We start from the raw sequence: 26,584 nt of genomic DNA on the forward strand, positions 1-26,584 counted from the left end.
GGGGGACCGAAGATAGAGTGTGCTGTCATGAAGAGAAGGGGGGTGTTAAGTATAGCGCATGTATTACATGTGCAATACCTGACTGACTTTTCGGGTTCAGATATAGCGCGTGTAATATATGTGCTATACTTAGTGTTTCAAAATAATAAACATAGCGAATATATTACATGCGCTATATTTTAACGGTCCCATTAAGGTATAGCACAAGTATTATAAGTGCTATACATAGAATTATATTCAAAATATTTTTTCACTTATTTTTGTCTCTTGAGTCAACAAAGGCAACCTTTTGATTCCGTACAGAGCTGAAATACCTATGCTTTTCTAATGGAGTGAGGAAACCCCTTTCCAAAACATGAAAAGTGGAGGTAATGGTTCATGTCCTCCACCTATACATGCTTACATATTGGTCAGAGAAAAGCATCCTCTGGTAGGAATAAGTAAACTTCTATATCAATAACCATTTTGTCTTAGTGATAAGACATATTGGTTATTAATGTAGATGGTTGCCTAGCTAGCTTGTTCCCAACCCCAAAGGCTGCTTTTGTTTAGTAAAAACAATACCTTAGACTGAAATGTAATCACATGGTATGTCTACATGTAATTACAAGATTATCCTTAAAACGTTTAATAATTAAATCGACGTACGCTACGATCCTAAAAAACTCAGGCGTGTTAGGTTCATGTGCATTGCTACTTTTTCTGTTATGGAGAGACGGTACGATTAGAAGAGTATATAATATGATAGTGGCAGGCTGTTAAGCAACTCTCTTGTCTGTATCTTAGTTTATCCATGACCTCATCTCGCACGTACTCATAAACCACTTTTGAATTATAGGGTTTCATCAAAACAAGCGGAGTTTTCATTATAAATTTCTAACCAAGCAAGGACCGTCATCAGACACCATTGTGTGCAGCATCTCAAGCAGTAAGCACCCCTCTCATCATTTTCTGGTAATATGCAATTTTTCCATTTAACCAATAAACAATTAGAAATTTTGGTTCAGTTATCTCTCGTAAAGTTATGGCAAGAGGAAAGATCGCGATCAGAAGAATTGACAATCCGGCAAGCAGGCAGGTGACTTTCTCAAAACGGAAAAGCGGATTAATTAAGAAAGCCAAGGAACTAGCCATCCTTTGCGACGCTGAAGTTGGAGTAACCATCTTTTCCAGTACTGGTCGGCTCTATGAATACTCAAGCTCCAGGTTCTTATTCTTTCCTTCTTATTAGAGAAATTTACCATACAAAATATTTGCAGGAATGATTTGAATCTTAGTCTACTCTACTACGTCTAAATTAAGTTTTCTGTCGCGGAAATAAATAACATCTTCTTTAATTTTAGTGACAGCTGAGACATTATATGCTCAGTTAGAACACAAGTAATTATATATATACTAACAATTAGGAGAATTATATTTAACTCATTATCCTTGGAGCTAGGTGAAAATAATACCCGTCAATCATAATTAAGCAGCAGGTAACAAAACAAAGCTTTCTAATTGGTCCTTTGGCCTGCAGGGTAGTAGACGAATATAATGTTGTATGAATTAGGATGAGGGGTTTTTTACTTTTTACCATAGGGCTGATCACTTTTGTATCGGGGACATGCCTTGAGAAGATAAGATCTGCAAGCCTGCTAGAATAAGAAACAATATGAAAGTGTTGGAAAATTTGGGGAGACTTTATTAGAAGCGCACTGAATCTCTTGAAGACAAGTGAAGGAAAGTGTTTTTACTTATTTTCTCAACTTGGCTTTAAAAAAATGACCATTGGTACCTATTTACTTATCAACACTGTTCTAACGTGCACCTTTTTTTCCAAACACATGTATAGAATCATGTATGCATTCTTACATTAATATTCGATCTAATACACGAACAAAGTAAATACATATACTAGAGATGAATCGAGGTAGTCATAGCTTGGTGAAGATATACATAACTTGGCCTTATGAAAGCTTTGTTTCTGCTTCCTCTTCATAGATGACTTGCAATGTTCTTGGACTCTTGAACACTAGCGACAACAACATAAGTAAATCCTTGCATCGAAGAGTCGTAAAAGTTTTGCAATGAGCCCTTCATCCATCAATTCTTCATTGTATACCCACTCGTTGTTGTCATGTTTATCATTATTTTCTTTTTCTCTAGCTTCATGGAAAGAAGCCTTGTCATCCAATTTTGATGGATGAAAGTAAGGATATTTTTATTCTTCTTTTTACATGGAAAATTGTTACCTATCTACACAAGATTCCTCGTCGTACAGCTACTACATAATTAAGCAGTGCTGAAACCTTTATTTGGCTTCTTGCCATCAATATAATCCTTCAAAAGCAGTTAACTTTTAAATTCTTGATAGCACTACAGAAAATATGTTTCACATTCATTTCAATTTTAAGATTCATCTGTTTCAAATCTTCAAGAATTTCAGGTTTTCCATGGGGTTGGTCCCTCAAGACAATCTGCATTGAAACAAATGATAGAAATTCGAAGAGGAGAAGTATTCCTAATCGGTCGTTTTCTCTTGATGAAAAGTGGAGGAAATGATATTTATTTACTTCTCTCAACTTGGCTAGAACAAAATAAACATACTACCACGCATTTATAGGCATTCTTGTATCATGCACCTAATATACCTATATCATAATTTAATTCTTGACTTTTTAAATTCCAAAGTACATGTACAAAACCATGAATGTATCCTTCGGAAATTTATTTTCGAAGTAAATTCATATACTTGGGATAAATCTAATACATGAATTTACTTAGTTCATGAAATTATAAAATTAATGTAACATACATGCACATGTAAAAGGAAAAAAGTCTAGATAAAATAGGTGCACGCACTGGACTAGATACATGTTATGACATTCCTATAATTATGTACCTTTTAGCCATTTTATTTAAGGAAAGTTGAGGGAGGTAAGAAGAGTACATTCCTCCACTTGTCTTGAAGAGAAATAAACCATGATTGAGAATCCTCTTGTTTTCAAAAAATTTCAACATTTGGCATCAAAGTTAATTGTCTTGGAAAACCTGTGGACAAAGATTTGAAAATGAATGATCTTCAGATTGAAATGAATGTGAATGAGATTAGCTAGATGATGGGACGGGGAAGCACGAGGCTGAAGACATTATATTAGGTCGTAGAACTACTTGCGGGTCCAACTCCCCTCCATTTCTTAATCTCTCCATTTCTCCAAGTTTCAATTTGGATTGGAGAAATTTGTTTTGATTAAAAATCAATGGATAAGATTCAATTAAATAAAATAAAGTTCTACCCATAATTAAAACATTTAATTCTTTCTTTTATTTATTGTTAAATAATATTTTTGCAATCCCACAATTGTAGCTACACATTATCTAAGATTCCTTCTCTCTTTCTTGTACTAATTTTCTTTCTGTGAGTTAATTTTTTTTTTTTTCCAATTCTACAAACTCTTCCATTCTCATTAAAAAATAAGAAATATTAGAAGTAAGTTCTAACCTTTGATAGTAATAATAGAACGGAACAAATATTAGAAGTAAGTTCCAATCTTGCACCAATTTTAGTTCACGCTTACCAATCTGTACGTTAACTTCCGATGTTAACAAGCTACATGGGTTTCCTAAAATCTTCGTATAGTTTGATTGTGTTAAGGACATATTTAATTTGTCTCCTGAGAAAATTGGAAGCAACTATTTTCTTGGGTTGAGTATGATAATTCTACAATTCTCAGTTGTGAATGAAAATATTGATCAAAAGAAAAAAGAATATGATGCTTTCGGTTTACTTCTTTTGTAGAAGCACAACAACATACCCAGTATTATCTCACATCGTGGGGTCTGGGAGGGTTGTGTGTAAGAAGACCTTACCCCTACCTTATGAAGGTAGAGAGGTTGTTTCCAATATACCCTCGGATAAGGAAAACACAAGAACCACATTAATTAAAAGATAGACAATGAGAGACAACACCAAAAAACCATGTAAAAGCAACATATAAACAACACGGGTAATAAGATGATCATAATGAAAGAAATTGACGGGTGGTCATAGAAACCTACTACCAACAAAATGTGAGAGTGCGTACTAATACTACTTGTATGAACAGTCTACCACCTACCCTACCCTAATCATCGACCTCCACACCTTTCTATCAAGGGTCATGTCCTCGGTCAAAGATGCATCATGTCTTGCTTAATCACCTCTCCGCACTTCTTCTTCAGCCTACCTCTACCTCTCCAAAAGCCCTCCAATGTCTAACTCTTACACCTACTCATCGGGCATTTGTACTTCTCTTCCTCACATGTCCTAACCACCTAAGACTCGCTTCCTGCATCTTTTCCTCAACGGGGGCTACACCCACCTTGTCACAAATAACCTCATTCTTAATCCTATCTAACCTGGTGTGCCCGCACATCCCTTTCAACATTCTCATCTCTACTACCTTCATCTTTTGGACATGGGCGACCTTGACAGGCTAACACTCAGTCCATACAACATAGTCGGTTTGACTACCACTATGTAGAACTTACCTTTAAGTTTTTGTGGCACCTTCTTATCACACACAATACCAGAAGCAAGTCTCCATTTCATCCATCCTGCCCCAATACGATGTGTGACATCTCCATCAATCTCCCCACCCCCTGAATAATAGACCCAAGATACTTAAAACTTCCTCTCCTAGGAATGACTTGCGAGTCCAGCCTCACCTCCCCTTCCCCTCACTGAGTCTCACCACTGAACTTACACTCCAATATTCTGTCTTGGTCCTACTCAGCTTGAAACCTTTAGACTCCAGAGTCTGCCTCCACACCTCTAACCTCGCGTTCAAATCGCCTCGCATCTCTTCAATTAATACAATATTATCTGCAAATAACATGCATTACGACACCTCCCCTTAGATGTGGCACATCAGAACGTCCATTGTCACGGCAAACAAAAAAGGCTGAGTGCCGACCCCTGGTGCAACCCCATCATGACAAGAAAATAGTCCGAGTCCCATCTCATCATTCTTACTGTCGCGCCCCTTTTTCTCGCGAAATCGGGCTTCAACACGTGACAACTCTTTTAAGGAAGGTGTTAAAAGAGAGAGTCGCCACCTAACGGGTTTGAGGTGCGTTAGGGAACCTATTTGCAAATAACTCAGGTTTAACCAATTTGCCTCACCAAAGATCGGGTAAGGGCTCAAATTACCTCGACGAGAAGGTGTTAGGCATTCTTTGAGGTCCACAACTGTTGGTCCGGCCGAACTCGAATTATATAAATTGGTCAGACAAACAAAGACAAAGAAAGAAAGAAGTTTGGGAAGTTCATTATTAAACACAAATAATGGATTTAAAGACAAGATGATAGGGGTCCAAAATTTTTTAGTCTTAAGGATCACCCCGTGCAACATAAATAATACTTCGTAACTCCCTCAAGATCGAGTGTTACTCGTATTATTCAGCGGGCACAGACTATCATCTCCTAGTACCCAATTACTATCTTTAAGTTGTTACCTAAAGTACACTAGTTGATTCTAAACCGAGTCTTATGCGTGCACGACACGTTCCATGCCTATGGTCCAGGGGTTTTGGACCTCTATTTGGATGGTTCTAGACCTTATCTAGGCTGCTCAAAATTGTAAAAACTAGGCGACAAGCAAAACATATATAGACTTCACATAAAAGCAACTAAAGGCTTATATTGACCCACGCACTTAGACAACAAATGCACACAAACACATATGCAAATTAGGAGCTTTCAGAAATCGGAACCTTAAACCAATAGACATGATTCCTAGATGACTTTGAACCAAAGTACGGGCAGTTCCAGATGCAAGGTACCATTTCACACTTATAGACAACTAATAGTTTTAGGGGGCGTATTTGGTATTACAAGCTGATTATTGCAATTGTAGATTATAAGTGATTAAACCTATAGACATGATTGCTAGGTGATTCTAGATTCCAGTGTTATAAGTAACGTTGTAATTTCTGACGTATTAGAATGTTGCAGATCCTATAAACATGATGTCTAGTCATTTGTGTAAATGGGTAGTGAAGTCGTCAATAAACATCCTCTCGGCAGGTTTTCTAACGATTGACAATCGGGCTTGATTTTAAACGCTATATCCCTATAGGCGTGCTTTCTAGGTGGGCAGTACGATGCACTAGCGAATTTAAATAGTTAAAATCCTATAGGCATGATATCTATTGTACAATGTGAGCAAATGAAGTGATTAATCCTATAGGCATGCTTTCTAGTGATCATGCTGAGGCGAATTGAAAGATAGTTCATTGAGATTTTGTTCCTATAGGCAGGTTCTCTAACAATGCATAGCAGTAAGAAACAATTGCGGCCTTCACGTTTGCTAGCAGGCAGTGTATATGTGCCTGCTTATCCTAATGACATGATTTCTACAGCGCACAGTAATTGAACAACACATATAGCAAATAATTATCAAGTCCTATAGGCATGTTATCTACCCATTTTGTATGCAAGTATTAAGTTCTACCCATTTCCCCTTTTTACTAGCACCCCAATCATTTATACAACTGTTATTACACGCCCAATAATGAATAAAATCAAAGCATTTTACAAAAATGATGATAATACGCCTTCAGGAGGCCCAACTAAAATACCCAACACCGTTTGGGCCTTCAGTAAGCATACCCAGGAATCAGCACAACCTAGAATCCGTAGCAGAAATTAAGCTAGACCATACAACCATAGACTGGCCAACCGATTTACATATTCAGGTAGACCATAGGAAGACAGAGTTGAATGTCAGGAGCAGTGCAGGTTTCAGCAGTAGAGGGAGTGACTAAAGGACCCCAACTCCTAGTGTGTCAAAGTTCACAAAGGCCTCAAATGGACCCCGAGCAGTGCTCACACTAGGGAGGTTAGTAGTAAGAGCCTTGATAGCCTTGGCTTTTAGCCGGCTAAGAATAAAGGAGTTCAAAATAGCATAAGTGACAATGAAGGAGAATGGACAATTGTTGAGGGACAGAAGTGGGGAACACACTTATAAGCTAAAGCAGACATAGCCATGGAGAGCAACTAATCAAACAGGCCAGCAGGATTTCAACATATAGAAAACACCACATAGACACATTGAAAGATTTGGGAGAAAGAAACAAGTTTGCAGGATTAGCACTCATGACACTAAACCAATTGAGGCTTAAGAGGTTCAGATTAAGCTAAACATGCATCCTAGGGTCATGCTAATAAGTATTTAAACATGATAGGAAACATATTTTGTGATAAACACTAGAAGAACAGGGTATCAAATGAACAAAGGACAGATTAGAAAACATATTAGCATAGAAGCAAGATCATAGTCGATAGCAAATAGTTTTAATACATATTTCAAAACATTATACATGCAGAGCAAACATTGCAAGGACCTAGAAGAGTGTAAGATAGCAAACTCATACCAAATATCACATATAGGTATTCCAGGAACGTCATAATAGACTAAACTACTAGAGAAGATCTAAATAATGTCACAAAATGGTTCAAAGCAGGACATGGAAAAATAGGTTGGGGTAACTGTTAAAGATCTCAATCAGTCACTAATGGGGTATGGGGATCAAGTGAGCATGCTGAGTGACAAAACAACTAGTAAACGTGTCATACGGTCATTCTAACATTCACTATAGAGGTTAAAGACAAAACAAATAAGCATGAGTTAGGGAAACATCTAGACCCCTGCACTCAGATTACCCAAGTCGGGCTTAGGCAAACACAGAATTAGTAGCATTACGAGGAGAATCAGATGCTAAACGGACTTACAACAAAGTAGAATTAACAAACTCGTGCACAAAAGTAACCCAGAAAACATATTAAGCCAGGAATTTCAGAGGTGAGAACATACGCAAATCAAGAACACATAGGGATGAAACTGCAAGAGTCAAGTCTATTACCAGTTAAACAAACAACAAACAAGAGCAAAAGTTCCATAAGAGTCCAGATGAATTCCAACAGTAGATTCTCTATGGCCTTGGCTTTCAACCGGCCACCACAAAACAAAGAGCAAGATAATGAGGAATTCACAGAGCAAAACTCAAGTTTTTAGTAAGATTATCTCGATTCAGGTCTGTCTAAAGGGAATGGAGGGAGGGGTTTATAGAGTAGCAAAATCGGATGCACAAACAAGGAAAATAATTAATTAAACACAGGTAAGGAAAGAAATCGAATAAACACAGATGAAGAAAAGGGACAAATCTGATATGCAAGTCAGTAAAACAATAATAAAGGTAAAAGTATAAAACTCCAAACCCTAGTTAGGGTTTTGAACTCGTAATCGGACAACTAGTATGAAGGATCCAGTTCATCTCGCGTATATGGACAGAATATCACATAAATCTTCAAAATTGAGTCGATTCTCGTCCGATATGGAGGTGGTATTTGCCAAGTATTACCAGAATCGAGTAACCAGTACCAAAGTAACCCAAATATAGTAAGCAAATAATGGTAAAATCCCATTATCAATGAAATTTTGAGAGGGGATTAAGGGGGATGACGGCTAGGATTTTCAGAAGAGAAGAGAGACGAGAGCATATGAGAGCGGCGGGTTGGAGGGAATGGCTAGGGTTTTGGGGGGTTTGGTTAATTAAAAACGGGCGGAAGGATGTGGGTTGTTGATCATGAAAGATCAACGGCTGGGATTAAAAAACGAGCGGGGCGGGTTAAAATGAAACAAGTACCAACCGAGTATTAGAAAGGGCCGTTTGGTCTTGGGCAACGGTAATTGGGATAGGTTATTAGGTCCGAAATTGATTAGAAATTTAGGTTAGTTTTTAAATACCCAATATTTAGCAAGAAATAATTTATACAAATAATTAATAAAATAGCAAAAATATTATTTGTGCACTAAAATGATTAAAAATAATAACTTAATATTATAAAAATATAAAAAGATATTTTTTACATAAATAATGTAATTATACATGAATATAGGCTATTATTGCAAAAATGTGCAATTAGCCTAAAAAATGCAAATGTAATTATGAGAAATAAAATAAAATATTTAAAAATATGCATGTTTGAGCAAATAATAAGTTTGGATCATAAAAATAATTTGAATTATTGAATATTTAGACAATAAAAATGCAGGATGAAATTTTAGGGCTTCTAAAAATCAAGGAAAATTTGTAAAATGCATGTATGGGTTTATAAACTAAATGATGATGCAAATATACTATTTTGAAAGTATATATATACAACTAAAAAATATGAGGAAAAAATTGGGTATCAATACTCACTCGGGTATTTGCTCTATCATACATGTCTTTAATCACCCTAATGTAGGCAACATGTACACCTCTAACCTCCAAACACCTCCACAAAACCTCCCTCAGGACTTTATCGTACGCCTTTCTAAGTCGATGAACACCGTATGCAAGCCCCTCTTCCTCTCCCTAAAATGCTCCATCTAACTCCTAAAAAGGTGAATGGCCTCTGTAGTGGAGCGCCCCGGCATAAACCCGAATTCATTCTCACAAATAGACGCACTCCTCCTCACCCTTACCCCCACCACCTTTTTTCTAGACTTTCATAGTATGGCTAAGCAGCTTGATACCCTGATAGTTATTGTAATTTTGGATGTCACCCTTGTTCTTGTATAAAGATACCATAGTTATTGCAATTCTTTTGTAGGATTGGGAAATAAAACTTACTAACAGAAAGAAAATTACAACAAGAAAGAGAGAATGAATCTTAGATAATGTATGTAGCTATAATTATGTGATTGCAAAAGATATTATTAGTGAATGAATAAAAGAAGAAATTAAACGCTTTAACTATTGTTAGGGCTTTATTATATTCAATTAAATTTTATTCATTGATTTTTAACAATAACAAGTGTCTCCAATCTAATGAGGAACTTGAAGAAATGGAAAAATTAGGAAATGGACGGGAGCCGGATGCCGAGATAGCAATTAAGTAGCTTTTGAAGATTTGAGGATAAGGAGCCCACCGAGGTTTTTAATCCTGATAAAGCAGTTGCCTATATGGCGTAGATGTATGAGGAAGCATCTTGAATAGACTGGTAGCCATTAAAGATCGATGTGTCCCAAAATGCCTATTGTAATGAATCAATTATTTTAAAGGAAGATGCGAGATAATTAAATTAGATTCATCCAAATTAGCACATGAAGTTACTTAGTTCATGTTTTAAGAAATTGATGTAACAATGATAGTTTTGTACGTACATGTATTTGAGAAAGGGAGAAGTCTAGAGGTAAATAAGGTACACAGGGGTAGATTCAGGATTTTATGGGCGTGGGTGTTCACTTCCTATAACGTAAAGTTGCTACAAATCGCATCGTATGATGAGTGCACAACTATTTGCGACAGTAAAAATAATTAATGACAAAACTACGGTTAATATAATCATTATGAAAAAAGACTTCTAGATAAAAGTCACAATGAACCACTAATAATAATATCATTATTTAAAAAAAATTCCAGTCACAAGTCACAATTGTGCTCGACGACTTTTCATATATTGAAAATAATATATACTGGCATCATTTTTTATAATTGCGAAAGCTTTTCGCTTTTCTGTTTTCCACTTTTATTGTACCTGAAACTTTTTTCTTTTGAGCCACATAAATAATTAAGCGAGCCACAAAAAATATTAAGTGAGACACATTCTTTTCTTTTTCAATATCTCTAGCTTTAATCAAATCTTGTTTCTTACTTTTTCGCTTTTATGTGCCACAGCGAGACAAATAAATGAAAAAGGAAATATAGAAAAGAACAAAAAGGAAACATCAACAACTGAGGGGTTGTGTTGGTGTGAAGTATAAGAAGGTAGAGTATTGGTATCAAAATTTAATACCACCTTAATACTTTGTTTGGTTAGCAAACCTGGTATAAGTTATCCCGGAATTAAAATTAGTACCGGGATAACTTATACCTTGTAGAGGGTGGGGTAAATAGTGTCGGAATAACTTATACCTTCTTCTTAGAAATTATGCAATTGTCATTTTTAATACAACATACCAAACAGTGGATAGAAATGTCACGGCCCGGATTTCCCACCCTCGGGGGTCGTGATGGCGCCTACTATTGGGAGCTAGGCAAGCCAAACATTAATTACTTTATCATTAACAACATAATACTTTTTAATAATTTATCAGCGTTAAAATAAAAGCAACTGATTTAACTAAATAAGCGGAAGTCTTAAATTAACGAAAAACTGAATGGAAATGCGGAAGATTTCAACATAAGCCTCTAGCCAAGACTGGTGTCACAATACTCACGAACATCTAAGAATACTAAATACAATGTCTGAAAGAAATATATCTGTTTGTCTCGAATACAATGAGATAACAGTCTAAAGTAAAAGATAGGGGAGACGCCGGGCCTGCGGACGCCTGTAAGGCTACCTCGGTGTCTCGCTGGACTGAAGGCCTGCTCCCGCGCTACTGCTGCTGCCGTCCAAAACCCGGATCTGTGCAAAATAACACAGAGTGTAGTATCAGCACAACCGACCCCATGTGCTGGTAAGTGCCTAACCTAACCTCGGCGAAGTAGTGACGAGGCTAGGACCGGACTACCAATTAAACCTGTGCAGTTATATAATATACAGCAGAAAGTAAAGCAGGAATAAACAAGTAAAGATGGGAGGGGGAAACATGCTGCAGGGGGGGAGGGGGTATACCGGTATTAACAGTAAATCCAGAGTAACAGTCTAAGGGCAGCTTAGAATTTACACGAACAAAGAAACTAATATCCAAAATAAACACACTTGTATGAATAATTATTGCGGCGCGCAACCCGATCCGAATATATAACAATACTGTTGCGGCGTGCAACCCGATCCATATCATTTAGCATTGTTGCGGCGTGCAACCCGATCCACAAATATCATTGTTGCGGCGTGCAACCCGATCCATATCATTTAGCGTTGTTGCGGCGCGCAACCCGATCCACAAATATCATACAATGCACGGCATCACCCTTCGTGCTTTATCACTCTTCCTCACCCAAACAACAATCACAAATAAGGGGCAAGAAAGTAAACAAATAATGATAGAAATCCCGGCAAGGGAATGCAATTAAACAATTAAATCCCGGCAAGGGAACAATATCAATAAATTTCCATGTCCCGGCAAGGGAGAAAATCAATAAAACAACAAAACGTCCCGGCAAGGGAATAAACCAATAACTCTTTCTCTTTCTTTCACTTTCATTTCATAGTTCACATTATCACTTGAGCCAACGCTCCAAGGATTTAAATATCTCATATACCTTCACAATTTGTATTTCAACTCGAGCCAACGCTCCACGAAGTTCAAAGATCACAATTTCCTTTCACATACTCTTTACAACATATAGAAATCATCAATTAAGTATGGAAGCTATAACAAAACCAGGATATTCGCAATATAAGGACTCACGGTCATGCTAGACACCAATGTATAGATACTCGTCACCATGCCTATACATCGTACTCGACAATTAGCAAGTAGCAAATAAGACTCAACTCCTATTCCCTCAAGCTAAGGTTAGACCAAACACTTACCTCAACTTCCACGGTCAAATCAATCCACAACAACCGCTTTCCCTCTCGAATTCGGCTCCAACTCAATCAAATCTATACAATAATGACTTCATAGTATCAATATATGCTAATCAAATCAAACCAATGCCTAATTATAGATTTCCAAGCTTTCTTCCCAAAATCCCAAAAATTGACCCCGGGCCCACTTGGTCAAAATACGAGGTTTGGACCAAAATCAAATCCCCCATTCACCCACGAGCCCGAATATATAATTTGTTTTCAAATTCGACCCCAAAACGAGGTCTAAATCAAGAAAAATCAAAAAGCCCTAACTCTTCCCATTTCCCCCAATTTCTACCCTAAATTACATGTTTTAGGCTTAGAAATTCAATAGATATTGATGGAAAATGAAGAAAATGAGTTGAAATTTACTAACCCAAGAAGTTTTGGTGAAAGAAAGCTTCAATGGACGCCTAAGGACCTTGGAGAAGAAAGAGCTCGTGAAAACTTGTGATAAATCCCGTCACTGTTCTGTTTAGGAATTAAAAATATAACTGGGCGAAATTGCCCTTCGCGTTCGCGACAGGCAGGTCGTGTTCGCAAAGGGTTGCACTGACAGGCCATCGCGATCGCGAGACGAGAATCGCGAACGCAGAGAAGGAAATGCTGGGGTCCAGAAATTTGGCCTATGCGAACGCGTGGGACTGCACGCGAACGCGATGAACAAGTTCCGTTAAGCTACGCGATCGCGAGGGTACGAACGCGAACGCGAAGAGGAAAGAAGGCTAAGTCCCCCAGGGTCAAACAACTCTACGCGAACACAAGTGCAGGTGTGCGAACGCGTTGAAGGGTAAATCTGAAGCTTCGCGAACGCGGAAGAGGCTTCGCGATCGCGAAGAAGAAATGGATCTGCAACTGCTGAAGCCAAAACCTGCAATTTTTCTAAGTTTGAAACCACTCTGAAACACCTCTTAAACACTCCCGAGCCCTCGGGGATCCTAACCAAACACATGCACTAACTCAACAACATCCTACGAACTTAACCGTGCGATCAAATCGCAAAAATAACATCATTATCAACAAATTAGATGTCAAATTCAAGGCATTTTTCCAAAACTTCATCAAGTTCCAAATTTAGGATTTCAAGTCCAAAACACGTCAAACGACGTCCGATTTCAACTAAACTTTAAAGAAACATCTTAAATCACATCTAAGACCTGTACAGGGCGCCGGAACCAAAATATGGGCCCGATACCAACACGTTTTAAGCAATTTTCATTTCAATTTTCCTTAATAATTTCAAAAAAATAATTTTACTTAAAAATTTATTTCTCGAGTTTGGGACTTCGGTATTTGATTCCGGGCATATGCCCAGGTCCCATATTTTCCTACGGACCCTCCGGGACCGTCAAATTACGGTTCTGGGTCCGTTTACCCAAAATTTTGACTGAAGTCAAATTTATTCATTTTAATACAAAAATTTAACATTTTTCACACAATTTCACATTTAAGCCTTCCGGCTACGCGCCCGGACTGCGCATGCAAAACGAGGCGACTACAAATGAGGTTTTCAAGGCCTCGGAAGCACGAAATGAGTAAGAAAACAGGTGATGACCCTTTGGGTCGTCACATTCTTCACCTCTAAAACAACCATTCGTCCTCGAACGGACAAAAGAAAGAAGTACCTGAGTCGGGGAATAGATGGGGATAACGGCTCCGCATATCGGACTCGGACTCCCAGGTCGATGCCTCAGGAGGCTGACCTCTCCACTAAACACGAACAGAAGGGAAACTCTTGGATCTCAACTGACGAACCTGCCGGTCTAGAATAGCTACCGGCTCCTCCTCATAAGACAGATCCTTGTCCAACTGGACAATGCTGAAATCTAACACGTGGGTTGGATCACCGTGATACCTCCGAAGCATGGACACATGAAAAACTAGATGTACGGCTGATAAGCTAGGCGGCAATGCAAGTCTATAGGCCACCTCCCCCACTCGATCAAGAATCTCAAACGGACCAATGAACCTAGGGCTAAGCTTGCCCTTCTTCCCAAATCTCATCACGCCCTTCATAGGCGACACTCGGAGCAATACCTGCTCACCAACCATGAAAGATACATCTCGAACCTTACGATCTGCATAGCTCTTTTGCCTGGACTGAGCTGAACGAAGCCTATCCTGAATAATCCTGACCTTGTCCAAGGCCTCCTGAACCAGATCCGTACCCAACAACCGAGCCTCTCCCGGCTTGAACCATCCGACCGGAGACCGACATCGCCTACCATATAAAGCCTCATAAGGAGCCATCTGGATACTCGACTGGTAGCTGTTGTTGTAGGAAAACTCTGCTAAAGGCAAGAACTGATCCCATGAACCTCCAAAGTCAATAACACAAGCTCGGAGCATGTCCTCCAATATCTGAATAGTCCGCTCGGACTGCCCGTCCATCTGAGGATGAAATGTTGTGCTCAACTCCACCTGGGTGCCTAACTCTCGCTGAACTGCTCTCCAGAAACGCGAGGTAAACTGTGTACCTCGGTCCAAAATGATAGATACCGGCACACCATGAAGGCGAACAATCTCCCGAATATAGATCTCAGCTAACCTCTCGGATGAATAGGAGACTGCCACAGGAATGAAATGCGCTGACTTGGTCAGCCTATTAACAATGACCCAAACTGCATTAAACTTCTTCCGGGTCAACGGAAGTCCAGTAACGAAGTCCATAGTGATCCTCTCCCACTTCCACTCGGGAAGCTCAATCCTCTGAAATAAACCACCAGGCCTCTGATGCTCATACTAACCTGCTGACAATTCAAACACCGCGCCACATATGCCACAATATTCTTCTTCATTCTACGCCACCAATAATGCTGCCGCAAATCCTGATACATCTCCGCGGCGCCCGGATAAATAGAATACCGGGAACTATGGGCCTCCGCTAAGATCAACTCTCGAATCCCATCAGCGTTGGGCACACAAACTCGACCCTGCAATCTCAAAACTCCATCATCATCTAAGGTACCATGCCTGGCACCTCCGCACTGCACCGTCTCTCTAAGGACACACAAATGGGGATCATCATACTGCCGATCACGGATACGCTCCAATAATGAAGAACGAGCGACCGTGCAAGCTAACACACGACTGGGCTCAGAAATATCCAGTCTCACGAACTGATTGGCTAAGGCCTGAATATCTAAAGCAAGCGGCCTCTCACCGACCGGAATATAAGCAAGACTGCCCATACTAGCTGACTTCCTACTCAAAGCATCGACCACCATATTGGCCTTCCCCGGGTGATATAAAATGGTGACATCATAATCTTTCAACAACTCCAACCACCTCCTCTGCCTCAAATTCATCTCCTTTTGCTTGAACAAGTATTGAAGACTCTTGTGATCAGTGTACACCTCACACGTCACGCCGTATAGATAATGCCTCCAAATCTTCAATGCATGAACAATGGCTGCCAACTCTAGATCATGAACCGGATAATTCCTCTCGTGAATCTTCAACTGCCTCGAAGCATAGGCAATGACCTTGCCATCCTGCATCAACACTGCTCCAAGCCCAACACGGGAAGCATCACAATAGACTGTATAAGGCCCTGAACCTGTGGGCAAAACCAACACCGGTGCCGTAGTCAGAGCTGTCTTGAGCTTCTGAAAGCTCGCCTCACACTCATCCGACCATCTGAACTGGGCACCCTTCTGGGTCAATCTGGTCATCGGGGCTGCAATAGATGAAAAACCCTCCATGAACCGTCGATAGTAGCCTGCCAACCCCAAGAAACTCCGAATCTCTGTAGCTGATGCTGGTCTAGGCCAGTTCTTGACTGCCTCAATCTTCTTCGGGTCCACCTGAATACCCTCTGCTGATACAACATGACCCAGAAATGCAACTGAACTCAGCTAGAACTCACACTTGGAGAACTTGGCATATAACAGACTATCCCTCAGAGTCTGAAGAACCACTCTAAGGTGCTGCTCGTGCTCCTCCTGGCTGCGGGAATATATCAATATATCATCAATGAAAACTATCACGAATGAGTCCAAATAAGGCCTGAACACTCGGTTCATCAAGTCCATGAAAGCTGCTGGGGCATTTGTCAACCCGAATGACATAACCAAGAACTCATAATGCCCGTACCGAGTGCGGAAGGATGTCTTAGGGACATCAGATGCCCTATTCCTCAACTGATGGTAGCCAGATCGCAAGTCAATCTTGGAAAATACCCTGGCACCCTGAAGCTGGTCGAACAAATCATCAATCCTCGGCAGTGGATACTTATTCTTGATCGTTACCTTGTTCAATTGCCGGTAATCAATACACATTCTCATTGACCCATCCTTCTTCTTGACAAATAACACCGGTACACCCCAAGATGAGACACTGGGTCTAATGAAACCCTTCTCAAGCAAATCCTGCAAGTGTTCCTTTAACTCTTTCAACTCCGGTGGGGCCATACGATATGGGGGCATAGAAATGGGCTGAGTGCCCGGAGCCAGATCAATGCAGAAATCAATGTCCCTGTCTGGTGGCATACCAGACATGTCTAAAGGAAAAACATCAGGGAACTCACAAACAATGGGCACAGAATCAATAGAAGAAACCTCAGCACTGAAATCCCAAACATAGGCTAAATAGGCCAAACACCCTTTCTCGACCATACGCCGAGCCTTCACGTACGAAATAACACTGCGGGTAGAGTGACCCGGGGTCCCTCTCCACTCTAAACGGGGCAAATCTGGTAAAGCTAAGGTCACGGTCTTGGCATGGCAGTCCAAGATAGCATGATACGGGGATAACCAGTCCATCCCCAATATAACATCGAAGTCGACCATATCTAAAAGCAACAAGTCAACACGGGTCTCAAGACCCCTAATCACCACAACACAAGAACGATGAACTCGATCGACCACATTAGAATCACCCACCGGTGTAGATACATAAACAGGAATACTCAGTGGATCACTAGGCATGACCAGGTACGGTGCAAAATAAAAGGACACATACGAATACGTAGACCCTGGATCAAATAGCACTGAAGCATCTCTATCACAAACTAGAATAGTACCTGTAATGACTGCATCTGAAGACTCAGCCTCTGGCCTGGCTGGAAGAGCATAACATCGGGGCTGGGCCACACCACCCTAAACTGCCTCTCTAGGACGGCCGGCTGCTGGCTGGCCTCCACCTCTGGCAGCCTGAGCTCCACCTCTATGACCTCTACCTCCACCTCTAGCACCTCTACCCCCGCCTCTGGCTGGCTGGGCGGCCTATGGAACATCTGGTGCCTGAATCATAGGACGGGGACCCTGCTGCTGTGGTTGAGCACCCCTCAACCTCGGGCAAGCCCTCCTGATGTGACCATACTCACCACGCTCACAACATCCACCCGAATGCTGTAGCTGAGGAAACTGAGGCTGACCCTGGCGGCGGCCTGAATGACCACCTCGGAAACTCTGAAGCGGCGGTGCACTGATGGGAGCCGGTGGTGCACTGTAAGGCTGCTGATCAGAATAGTGCGTATGAGAACCTCGACCGCCTGAAGTACCATGAGAGACCTGGAGAGCGCACTGAAAGGGCCTAGGAGGATGGCCTCTACCATAAGAATCTCTACCTCCAGACGAGGTACCACTGAATCTGCCTGAATGACGGGGCCTCTTATCCGACCCATGACCACCTCCCTGTGACAGAACCATCTCAACTCTGCGGGCCACATTGGCCGCCTCCTGAAAAGTGATCTCGCTCCCGGCCTCCTTGGCCATCTGAAGACGAATCGGCTGAATAAGACCATCAATAAACCGTCTCACTCTCTCTCTCTCTTAGTGGGGAGTATAATAAGGTCATGGCGGGCTAAGTCAATGAACCTAGTCTCATACTGGGTGACCGTCATGGAACCCTGCTGGAGGCGCTCAAACTGCCTCCGATAAGCCTCTCTCTGACTAACGAGGAGAAACTTCTCCAGAAATAGCTGTGTAAACTGCTCCCATGTCAAGGCTGGCGACCCTGCTGGCCTGGCTAAACAGTAATCCCTCCACCAAGTTTTGGTGGATCCAGATAGGCGAAATGCAGCAAAATCGACCCCATTGGTCTCAACAATACCCATGTTCCGAAGAACCTCATGACAACTATCCAGATAATCCTAGGGATCCTCAGTAGATGCACCGCTGAATGTAGTAGTGAAGAGCTTGGTAAACTTGTCCAATCTCCACAAAGCATCGGCAGACATAGCTGCTCCATCACCGGCCTGGGCTACCATGCCCGGCTGAGCTGCTCCAACTGGCTGAACTGCTGGAGTCTGAGTCTGGGGAGCTACCTGCTGCGGAGTATGAGTAGCAGGAGTCTGGGCCCCTCCTCCAGCCTGAGAGACGACTGGTGCTACAAGAAGCAAACCTGATCGGGTAACACTCTCCATGAGACCCACCAATTGGACCAGAGCATCCTGAAGAACTAGGGTAGAAATAAACCCCTTTGGGACCTGAGCTGGCCCCACCGGAACTGCTGGGGCTGGGGCCGGAACCTCCTCGTCGAAGTCAACCCGAGGCTCTGCCACTGGTGCTGCTGCTCGGGGCCGAGCCCTGCCCCTACCTCAGCCTCTAGCACGGCCTCGGCCTCGCCCTCTGCCCCTAGTGGGAGCTGCCTGGGGCTCAAACTGCTGGTCAGAAGATGAGGAAGCGCGTGTTCTCGCCATCTGCGAAAGAACAGAGTGGAAATTCAATTAGCGTTGAGAAACCAAACCGCACGACAAGAAAGAACAAATGTGAAACTTTTCCTAACTCGGTAGCCTTTGGGGGATAAATACAGACGTCTCCGTACCGATCCCTCAGACTCTACTAAGCTTGTCTGTGAGTTGAGAGGCCCATGTAACTTAGAGCTCTGATACCAACTTGTCACGACCCGGATTTCCCACCCTCGGGGGTCATGATGGCGCCTACTACTGGGAGCTAGGCAAGCCAAACATTAATTACTTTATCATTAACAACATAATCCTTTTTAATAATTTATCAGCATTAAAATAAAAGCAACTGATTTAACTAAATAAGCGGAAGTCTTAAATTAACGAAAAACTGAATGGAAATGCGGAAGATTTCAACATAAGCCTCTATCCAAGATTGGTGTCATAATACTCACGAACATCTAAGAATACTAAATACAATGTCTGAAAGAAATATATCTGTTTGTCTCGAATACAATGAGATAACAGTCTAAAGTAAAAAATAGGGGAGACGCCGGGCCTGCGGACGCCTGCAAGGCTACCTCGGTGTCTCGCTGGACTGAAGGCCTGCTCCCGCGCTACTGCTGCTGCTGTCCAAAACCTGGATCTGTGCAAAATAGCACAGAGTGTAGTATCAGCACAACCGACCCCATGTGCTGGTAAGTGCCTAGCCTAACCTCGGCGAAGTAGTGACGAGGCTAGGACCGGACTACCAATTAAATCTGTGCAGTTATATAATATGCAACGGAAAGTAAAGCAGGAATAAACAAGTAAAGATGGGAGGGGGAAACATGCTGCGGGGGGGGGGGGTTACCAGTATTTACAGTAAATCCAGAGTAACAGTCTAATGGCAACTTAGAATTTACAGCGAACAAAGAAACTAATATCCAAAATAAACACACTTGTATCAATAATTGTTGCGGCATGGAACCCGATCCCAATATATAAGAACATTGTTGCGGCGTGCAACCCGATCCATATCATTTAGCATTGTTGCGCCGTGCAACCCGATCCACAAATATCATTGTTGCGGCGTGCAACCCGATCCATATCATTTAGCATTGTTGCAGCGTGCAACCCGATCCACAAATATCATACAATCCACGGCATCACCCTTCGTGCTTTATCATTCTTCCTCACCCAAACAACAATCACAAATAAGGGGCAAGAAAGTAAACAAATAATGATAGAAATCCCGGCAAGGGAATGCAATTAAACAATTAAATCCCGGCAAGGAAACAATATCAATAAATTTCCATGTCTCGGCAAGGGAGAAAATCAACAAAACAACAAAACGTCCCGGCAAGAGAATAAACCAATAACTCTTTCTCTTTCTTTCACTTTCATCTCATAGTTCACATTATCACTTGAGCCAACGCTCCAAGGATTTAAATATCTCATATACCTTCACAATTTGTATTTCAACTCGAGCCAACGCTCCACGAAGTTCAAAGATCACAATTTCCTTTCACATACTCTTTACAACATGTAGAAATCATCAATTAAGTATGGAGCTATAACAAAACCAGGATATTCGCAATATAAGGACTCACGGTCATGCTAGACACCAATGTATAGATACTCGTCACCATGCCTATACATCGTACTCGACAATTAGCAAGTAGAAAATAAGACTCAACTCCTATTCCCTCAAGCTAAGGTTAGACCAAACACTTACCTCAACTTTCACGGCCAAATCAATCCACAAAAACCGCTTTCCCTCTCGAATTCGGCTCCAACTCAATCAAATCTATACAATAATGACTTCATAGTATCAATATATGCTAAACAAATCAAACCTAATGCCTAATTATAGATTTCCAAGCTTTTTTCCCAAAATCCCAAAAATTGACCCCGGGCCTGCTTGGTCAAAACACGAGGTTCGGACCAAAATCAAATCCCTCATTCACCCACGAGTCCGAATATATAATTTGTTTTCAAATTCGACCCCTAAACGAGGTCTAAATCAAGAAAAATCAAAAAGCCCTAACTCTACCCATTTCCCCCAATTTCTACCCTAAATTACATGTTTTAGGCTTAGGAATTCAATAGATATTGATGGAATATGAAGAAAACGAGTTGAAATTTACAAACCCAAGAAGTCTTGGTGAAAGAAAGCTTCAATGGACGCCTAAGGACCTTGGAGAAGAAAGAGCTCGTGAAAACTTGTGAAAAATCCCGTCACTGTTCTGTTTTGGAATTAAAAATATAACTGGGCGAAATTGCCCTTTGCGTTCGCGAAGGGTAGCACTGACAGGCCACCGCGATCGCGAGATGAGAATCGTAAACGCGGAGAAGGAAATTCTGGGGTCCAGAAATTTGGCCTATGCGAACGCGTGGGACTGCACGCGAACGCGATGAAGAAGTTCCGTTAAGCTACGCGATCGCGAGGGTACGAACGCGAACGCGAAGAGGAAAGAAGGCTAAGTCCCCCAGGGTCAAACAACTCTACGCGAACGCGAGTGCAGGGGTGCGAACGCGTTGAAGGGTAAATCTGAAGCTTCGCGAATGCGGAAGAGGCTTCGCGATCGCGAAGAAGAAATGGACCTGCAACTGCTGAAGCCAAAACCTGCAATTTTTCTAAGTTTGAAACCACTCCGAAACACCTCCGAAACACTCCCGAACCCTCGGGGCTCCTAACCAAACACATGCACTAACTCAACAACATCCTACGAACTTAACCGTGCGATCAAATCGCCAATATAACTTCATTATCAACAAATTAGACCTCAAATTCAAGGAATTTTTCCAAAACTTCATCAAGTTCCAAATTTAGGATTTCAAGTCCGAAACACGTCAAACGACGTCCGATTTCAACCAAACTTTACAGAAACATCTTAAATCACATATAAGACCTGTACCGTGCGCTGAAACCAAAATACGGGCCCGATACCAACACGTTCTAAGCAATTTTCATTTCAATTTTCCTTAATAATTTCAGAAAAACAATTTTACTCAAAAATTTATTTCTCGAGTTTGGGACCTCGGAATTCGATTCCGGGCATACGCCCAGGTCCCATATTTTCCTACGGACCCTCCGGGACCGCTAAATTATGGGTCCGGATCCGTTTACCCAAAATGTTTACCGAAGTCAAATTTATTCATTTTAATACCAAAAATTAACATTTTTCACACAATTTCACAATTAAGCCTTCTGGCTACGCGCCCGGATTGCGCACGCAAAAGGAGGCGACTACAAATGAGGTTTTCAAGGCCTCGGAAGCACGGAATGAGTAAGAAAAGAGGTGATGACCCTTTGGGTCATCACAAAAAAATAATGCTAGAATAACTAATCCCAGCCAAGGGAGGCCCTTCCATAAAGCAAGTAAAGCAACCGCTTTAGGCCCCATATTTGTGGGGGACCCATTTTTTGTTACAGCTAATAGACTATGTTCTGTAGAGTGAAAAAGTTTGATTTCTTTCTAACAAATATAGAGAAGAAGGATTTGCAACTGCTATGATTTCTACCAAGGAAATTGCACTTGAAATGAATATCGAACCGGAATTTCGTAAGAAACTTGTGATATATAGGAAGTGACAATTTGATGCGAATGTTGATAATGAAATCTCAAAATCTTTCGAAGAGTCCTTTAGATTTGATTACTTTTATACATAATAGACAAGACTATTTTTCACTTCAAAATAGATTTGAACAATTCGAAACATATGAAATTATTTTTGGTTTTCTATTTGGCAGTAAAAACTAAGATCACTAGATGTTGGAAATTTGAAAAAATATTGCCTTAATCTTGAATGTTCTTTAAAGCGTAATAATAAATTTGATATTGGTTTAGATTTATTTTCTGAATTAAAAATATTACGGAAAATAGTACAATTAAAAGATAACAGTTTACTTGATACACTTAATCAAATAAAAAGATTTAATTCTTTTCCGAATGCCTAAATTGCTTATGGAATAATGTTCATAATTCAAGTTATCGTTGCTTCAACGGAAAGAAGAAATTAAAATTGATAAAATCTTACCTAAGAACAACAATGTCACAAGAAATAAGTGGATTAGCTATATTGTCAATTGAGAAATACTTATTATTAAGAAATATTGAATATAAGAAAATTAAATAACTTTGTATATAAGAAAAGCTAAAAAAAAAAATAGACTTTAAATAATAATAATAAAAAAATTAAAAAGTTAAGACCCCTCATGAAGTTTGGCTTTAGGCTTTGTCAGGCCGCCCCTGATCCCAGCATAACTTATTCCGACATAAGTCGTATTCAAACCAAAGGACCCAAAAGAATAATATGTGATTTGGAATTGGGGAAAGAAGAGAAAGTCAATGTGTTGTGGAAAAGTAGCGAATGCTTTGCTTAAGAATCGTACTCATGCACCTCCAAACACCTCGAGCGTTAACTTTCGCCCTTGATCCAAAGCACCAAGGGATCTTTTTGTTTACTGGGTATTGACTATTCTAATTAATTGAGTTCTCTTACTATTTTCTATATAACTACCAAAGCTCACGTTGGGATTAATGGGTGCTTGAGCACATAAATTCATACTTAGATCACTTCTCTTTCAGTTTTAGAGTAGCAAAAATCTCATGTATAAGTTGGTGGTCTATCAGTGCAAAAGTGTAGTAAGAGAACGGTTACTCTCATTCTTCCTAAGATTAGAGGAGGCAAATTGAAGCTCCTTGATTTGCTCATGTGTGTAATCACACGTTCGCATGCTATAATGTTCTTAATCTCCTCATCGCCAAATAAATAGCATAATTTCACCTTTATCTTGGCAATGTAGACCTTCCAATTGACTAATATCTTAGCTTTTCTTTATCAGCATGAAATCAATATTTGACAGATATAATGAAGAGAAGGAACACCATCAATTGTTGACACCCTCTTCAGAGGCCAGGGTAATCTTCTACTCATTTTACTCCTTACAGATCCAAGACTTCACTAACATTAATTATTAATAATCGTCTAAACAGAACTTAGTTAGCTCAATTCAATCCAAATTTTTATCTAGCCATGAATGTTCAATTGCATCGGACCCTCTGACGTTTCTTAACTGCCAGTTGTGGCAGACAGAGACAGAAAGGCTGAGACAGCAAATGGACGATCTGCAAGAGAACTACAGGTTCACATATTACTTTTTCCAAGAGCATGCATAATATCCCCTTCGCCTAGCCGCATGCATATATTTTGTACAGTTATTCTAATGTAGACGCACATTAGCTTAAAAATGTTTCAAGGGAATATATATATATATACACTACAAATGAATTCTTATAAGCATTTGTAGTGATTATAGCATGACTTCCTGGCTATTTCTCATATATATCAACACTATACAACATTGATTGTGGTAACAAACGTCAAAAACACTCCAAAGTAGAAATGTATTATAGGGTGAAAGATCCTCTCTTACTGATGAAGTTGGTGTACTCTACAAGAACAGCTGTTGATGTCGCCTCAATTATAGACAAGGATTTGGGGAGCAATTCATTAGAAAATATAAGGCAGGTTGTAGTTGTCAAAATGTCCACATATATTTTGCAGGAGAGAGCTGAATAACTACATATCAAGATCATCACATTCAGAAAATAATTTGGGGCCTCTGTCTTTGTTGAATATAAATTTCCACGGTTATGCTTGATCTTAATCTGGACTGAGGATACATGATCTTATTCTAGTTACGTTTAAGAATGAAAAATTTGTATCCAATCTACTATCATCAATTACTTACTAGTAAAACAAAGGCAAGACCAATCTGACACGTATTATGCTGATGTCTTTGATTATCAGCAAAGTTACAGAATGTCAACAACTATCAAAGCTTATAGTCAGGTACATGTGAAAAAATATTGCAGGAGACTTAAAGGTGAAGAACTTTCAGGCATGAGTATCAGTGATCTCGACGCTCTGGAAAACCAACTGGAAATGAGATTGAAAAATATCCGCACTAAAAAGGCAAGAAAACCTCTTCCTTATCCAATATTTACATCAGTGTTCAATATTTCACGAGCTTTCACGTTTCTGCAGGAAAAAATGCTTACTGATGAGATAGAAGAATTAAATCAAAAGGTTTTTTAATCACAGTATATAAATCACTGTAATTAGGAGCTGTTTTGCACTTGTTCTAATTACTTACCACCTCTAATTAATATCCAGAGAGCTCTTATTCATCATGAAAATATAGAACTTTCTAAGAAGATCACTCTCGTCCAACATGAAAACAGACAACTTCTTAAGAAGGTACGTACAGATTTCTGTTATAAACAAAACAGAGATGTCTACTTCATAATTAAAATTAAATACTAGTAAGTAGTTTTTTTCTTTTCTCAGGGTTATGGAGCAATTGACAATAGAAAAGAAGAGGGAAGTTTCAGTGGACAAGCGAAATCATGCGTTCCAGTACACGTCAATAGATCAGAAGAAGACGAAATTAAATTGGGGTAACATTCTTCAACTTGTACAGAAACCTTTGATATAGCAATCTCATAGAATAATTACAATGTGTTGATTGAAACATCTCAGGTTACAACTGCAATAACTCTGATCGCTAATGACCATTCAAGGAAGACAGTGAAAGCCTAGCAGAAAGCGTGGCTTGAGTTAAGGCCTTGGAAATACCACACTAGCGAGAGTAAGGATAGTTTAGCATCCAAAAAGTAATGCCCTCTCATCTTCCTCTCATGCCAAGTGATAGGTAGAGCTATTTCACCTCCATTTAGTCGCGTGCAAGCAAAGTGAAAATGTAAATTAGCTTATACGTGGCTTTTTGTTTCAACAACTAATTCTTACATGCTTATATACAATAACGTGTATTTTTCTACTTTCTTTTTCTTGTGGCTAAATACATAAGTTACCTCTTGAACTATGCAAAAATTATCTTGCACGGTTAACTTTTCCAGAGTATGCATAAGACATACTACTTTTTCTCTTGACCGGGTTTTGAATAAAGTTGTGATACGTATCATTACTTTTATTAAAAAATAAACCACTATAAATTACCCATTTAATCTCTCTTCTCTGCAAATTACCCACTTTCATCTCATCTTCCCAAACATCTCATGAAATTACATATCTTCTCTGTCACACTTCTCCACTTTCATCTATCTTCCATCTCGACAAGCAGCCTATGATATAAATTTGATGCATTTACAATAATATATAAACTAAAAACAAATTTTATCATATACTATTTTGAAACCATGAGGCCCTAAACTAAAAAGTCAAAAGACTAAATTACCCTTTTAAATAACCTAAAATTTAAAACAAACACAAAAGGAGAAAAAAAAAAAAAAAAACCAAATTGCAGCGGTTATGCGAACCTACCCATTGACAGTCGCACCTTTCCGCATCAGGAGTTGCCACCGATTACTGTCAGTCTCATTAAAAATTACATATCGTCCTTTTCCATCCA

The 26,584-nt window shown here is 40.1% G+C and overlaps 1 protein-coding gene across 4 annotated transcripts in view; it reads left to right on the forward strand.

The window, feature by feature from the left end:
* LOC109213630 (MADS-box transcription factor 23-like) overlaps positions 1-25,998 on the forward strand; it is a 44,400-nt gene extending 18,402 nt beyond the window's left edge. For 3 of the 4 annotated variants that reach the window (XM_019377442.1, XM_019377444.1, XM_019377443.1), the window contains 8 exons: positions 839-1,206; positions 23,996-24,071; positions 24,234-24,295; positions 25,029-25,128; positions 25,201-25,242; positions 25,330-25,413; positions 25,504-25,613; positions 25,696-25,998. In XM_019377442.1, the coding sequence (XP_019232987.1) occupies positions 1,025-1,206; positions 23,996-24,071; positions 24,234-24,295; positions 25,029-25,128; positions 25,201-25,242; positions 25,330-25,413; positions 25,504-25,613; positions 25,696-25,711 (672 nt within the window). In that variant the 5' untranslated portion in view covers positions 839-1,024 and the 3' untranslated portion in view covers positions 25,712-25,998. The remainder of the gene's footprint in view (positions 1-838; positions 1,207-23,995; positions 24,072-24,233; positions 24,296-25,028; positions 25,129-25,200; positions 25,243-25,329; positions 25,414-25,503; positions 25,614-25,695) is intronic. The other variant, XM_019377445.1, reaches the window with a different exon arrangement.
* The last annotated feature ends 586 nt before the right edge of the window (positions 25,999-26,584 follow it).

This window comes from Nicotiana attenuata, unplaced genomic scaffold (assembly GCF_001879085.1).
Source record: "Nicotiana attenuata strain UT unplaced genomic scaffold, NIATTr2, whole genome shotgun sequence".
Taxonomy (NCBI): domain Eukaryota; kingdom Viridiplantae; phylum Streptophyta; class Magnoliopsida; order Solanales; family Solanaceae; genus Nicotiana; species Nicotiana attenuata.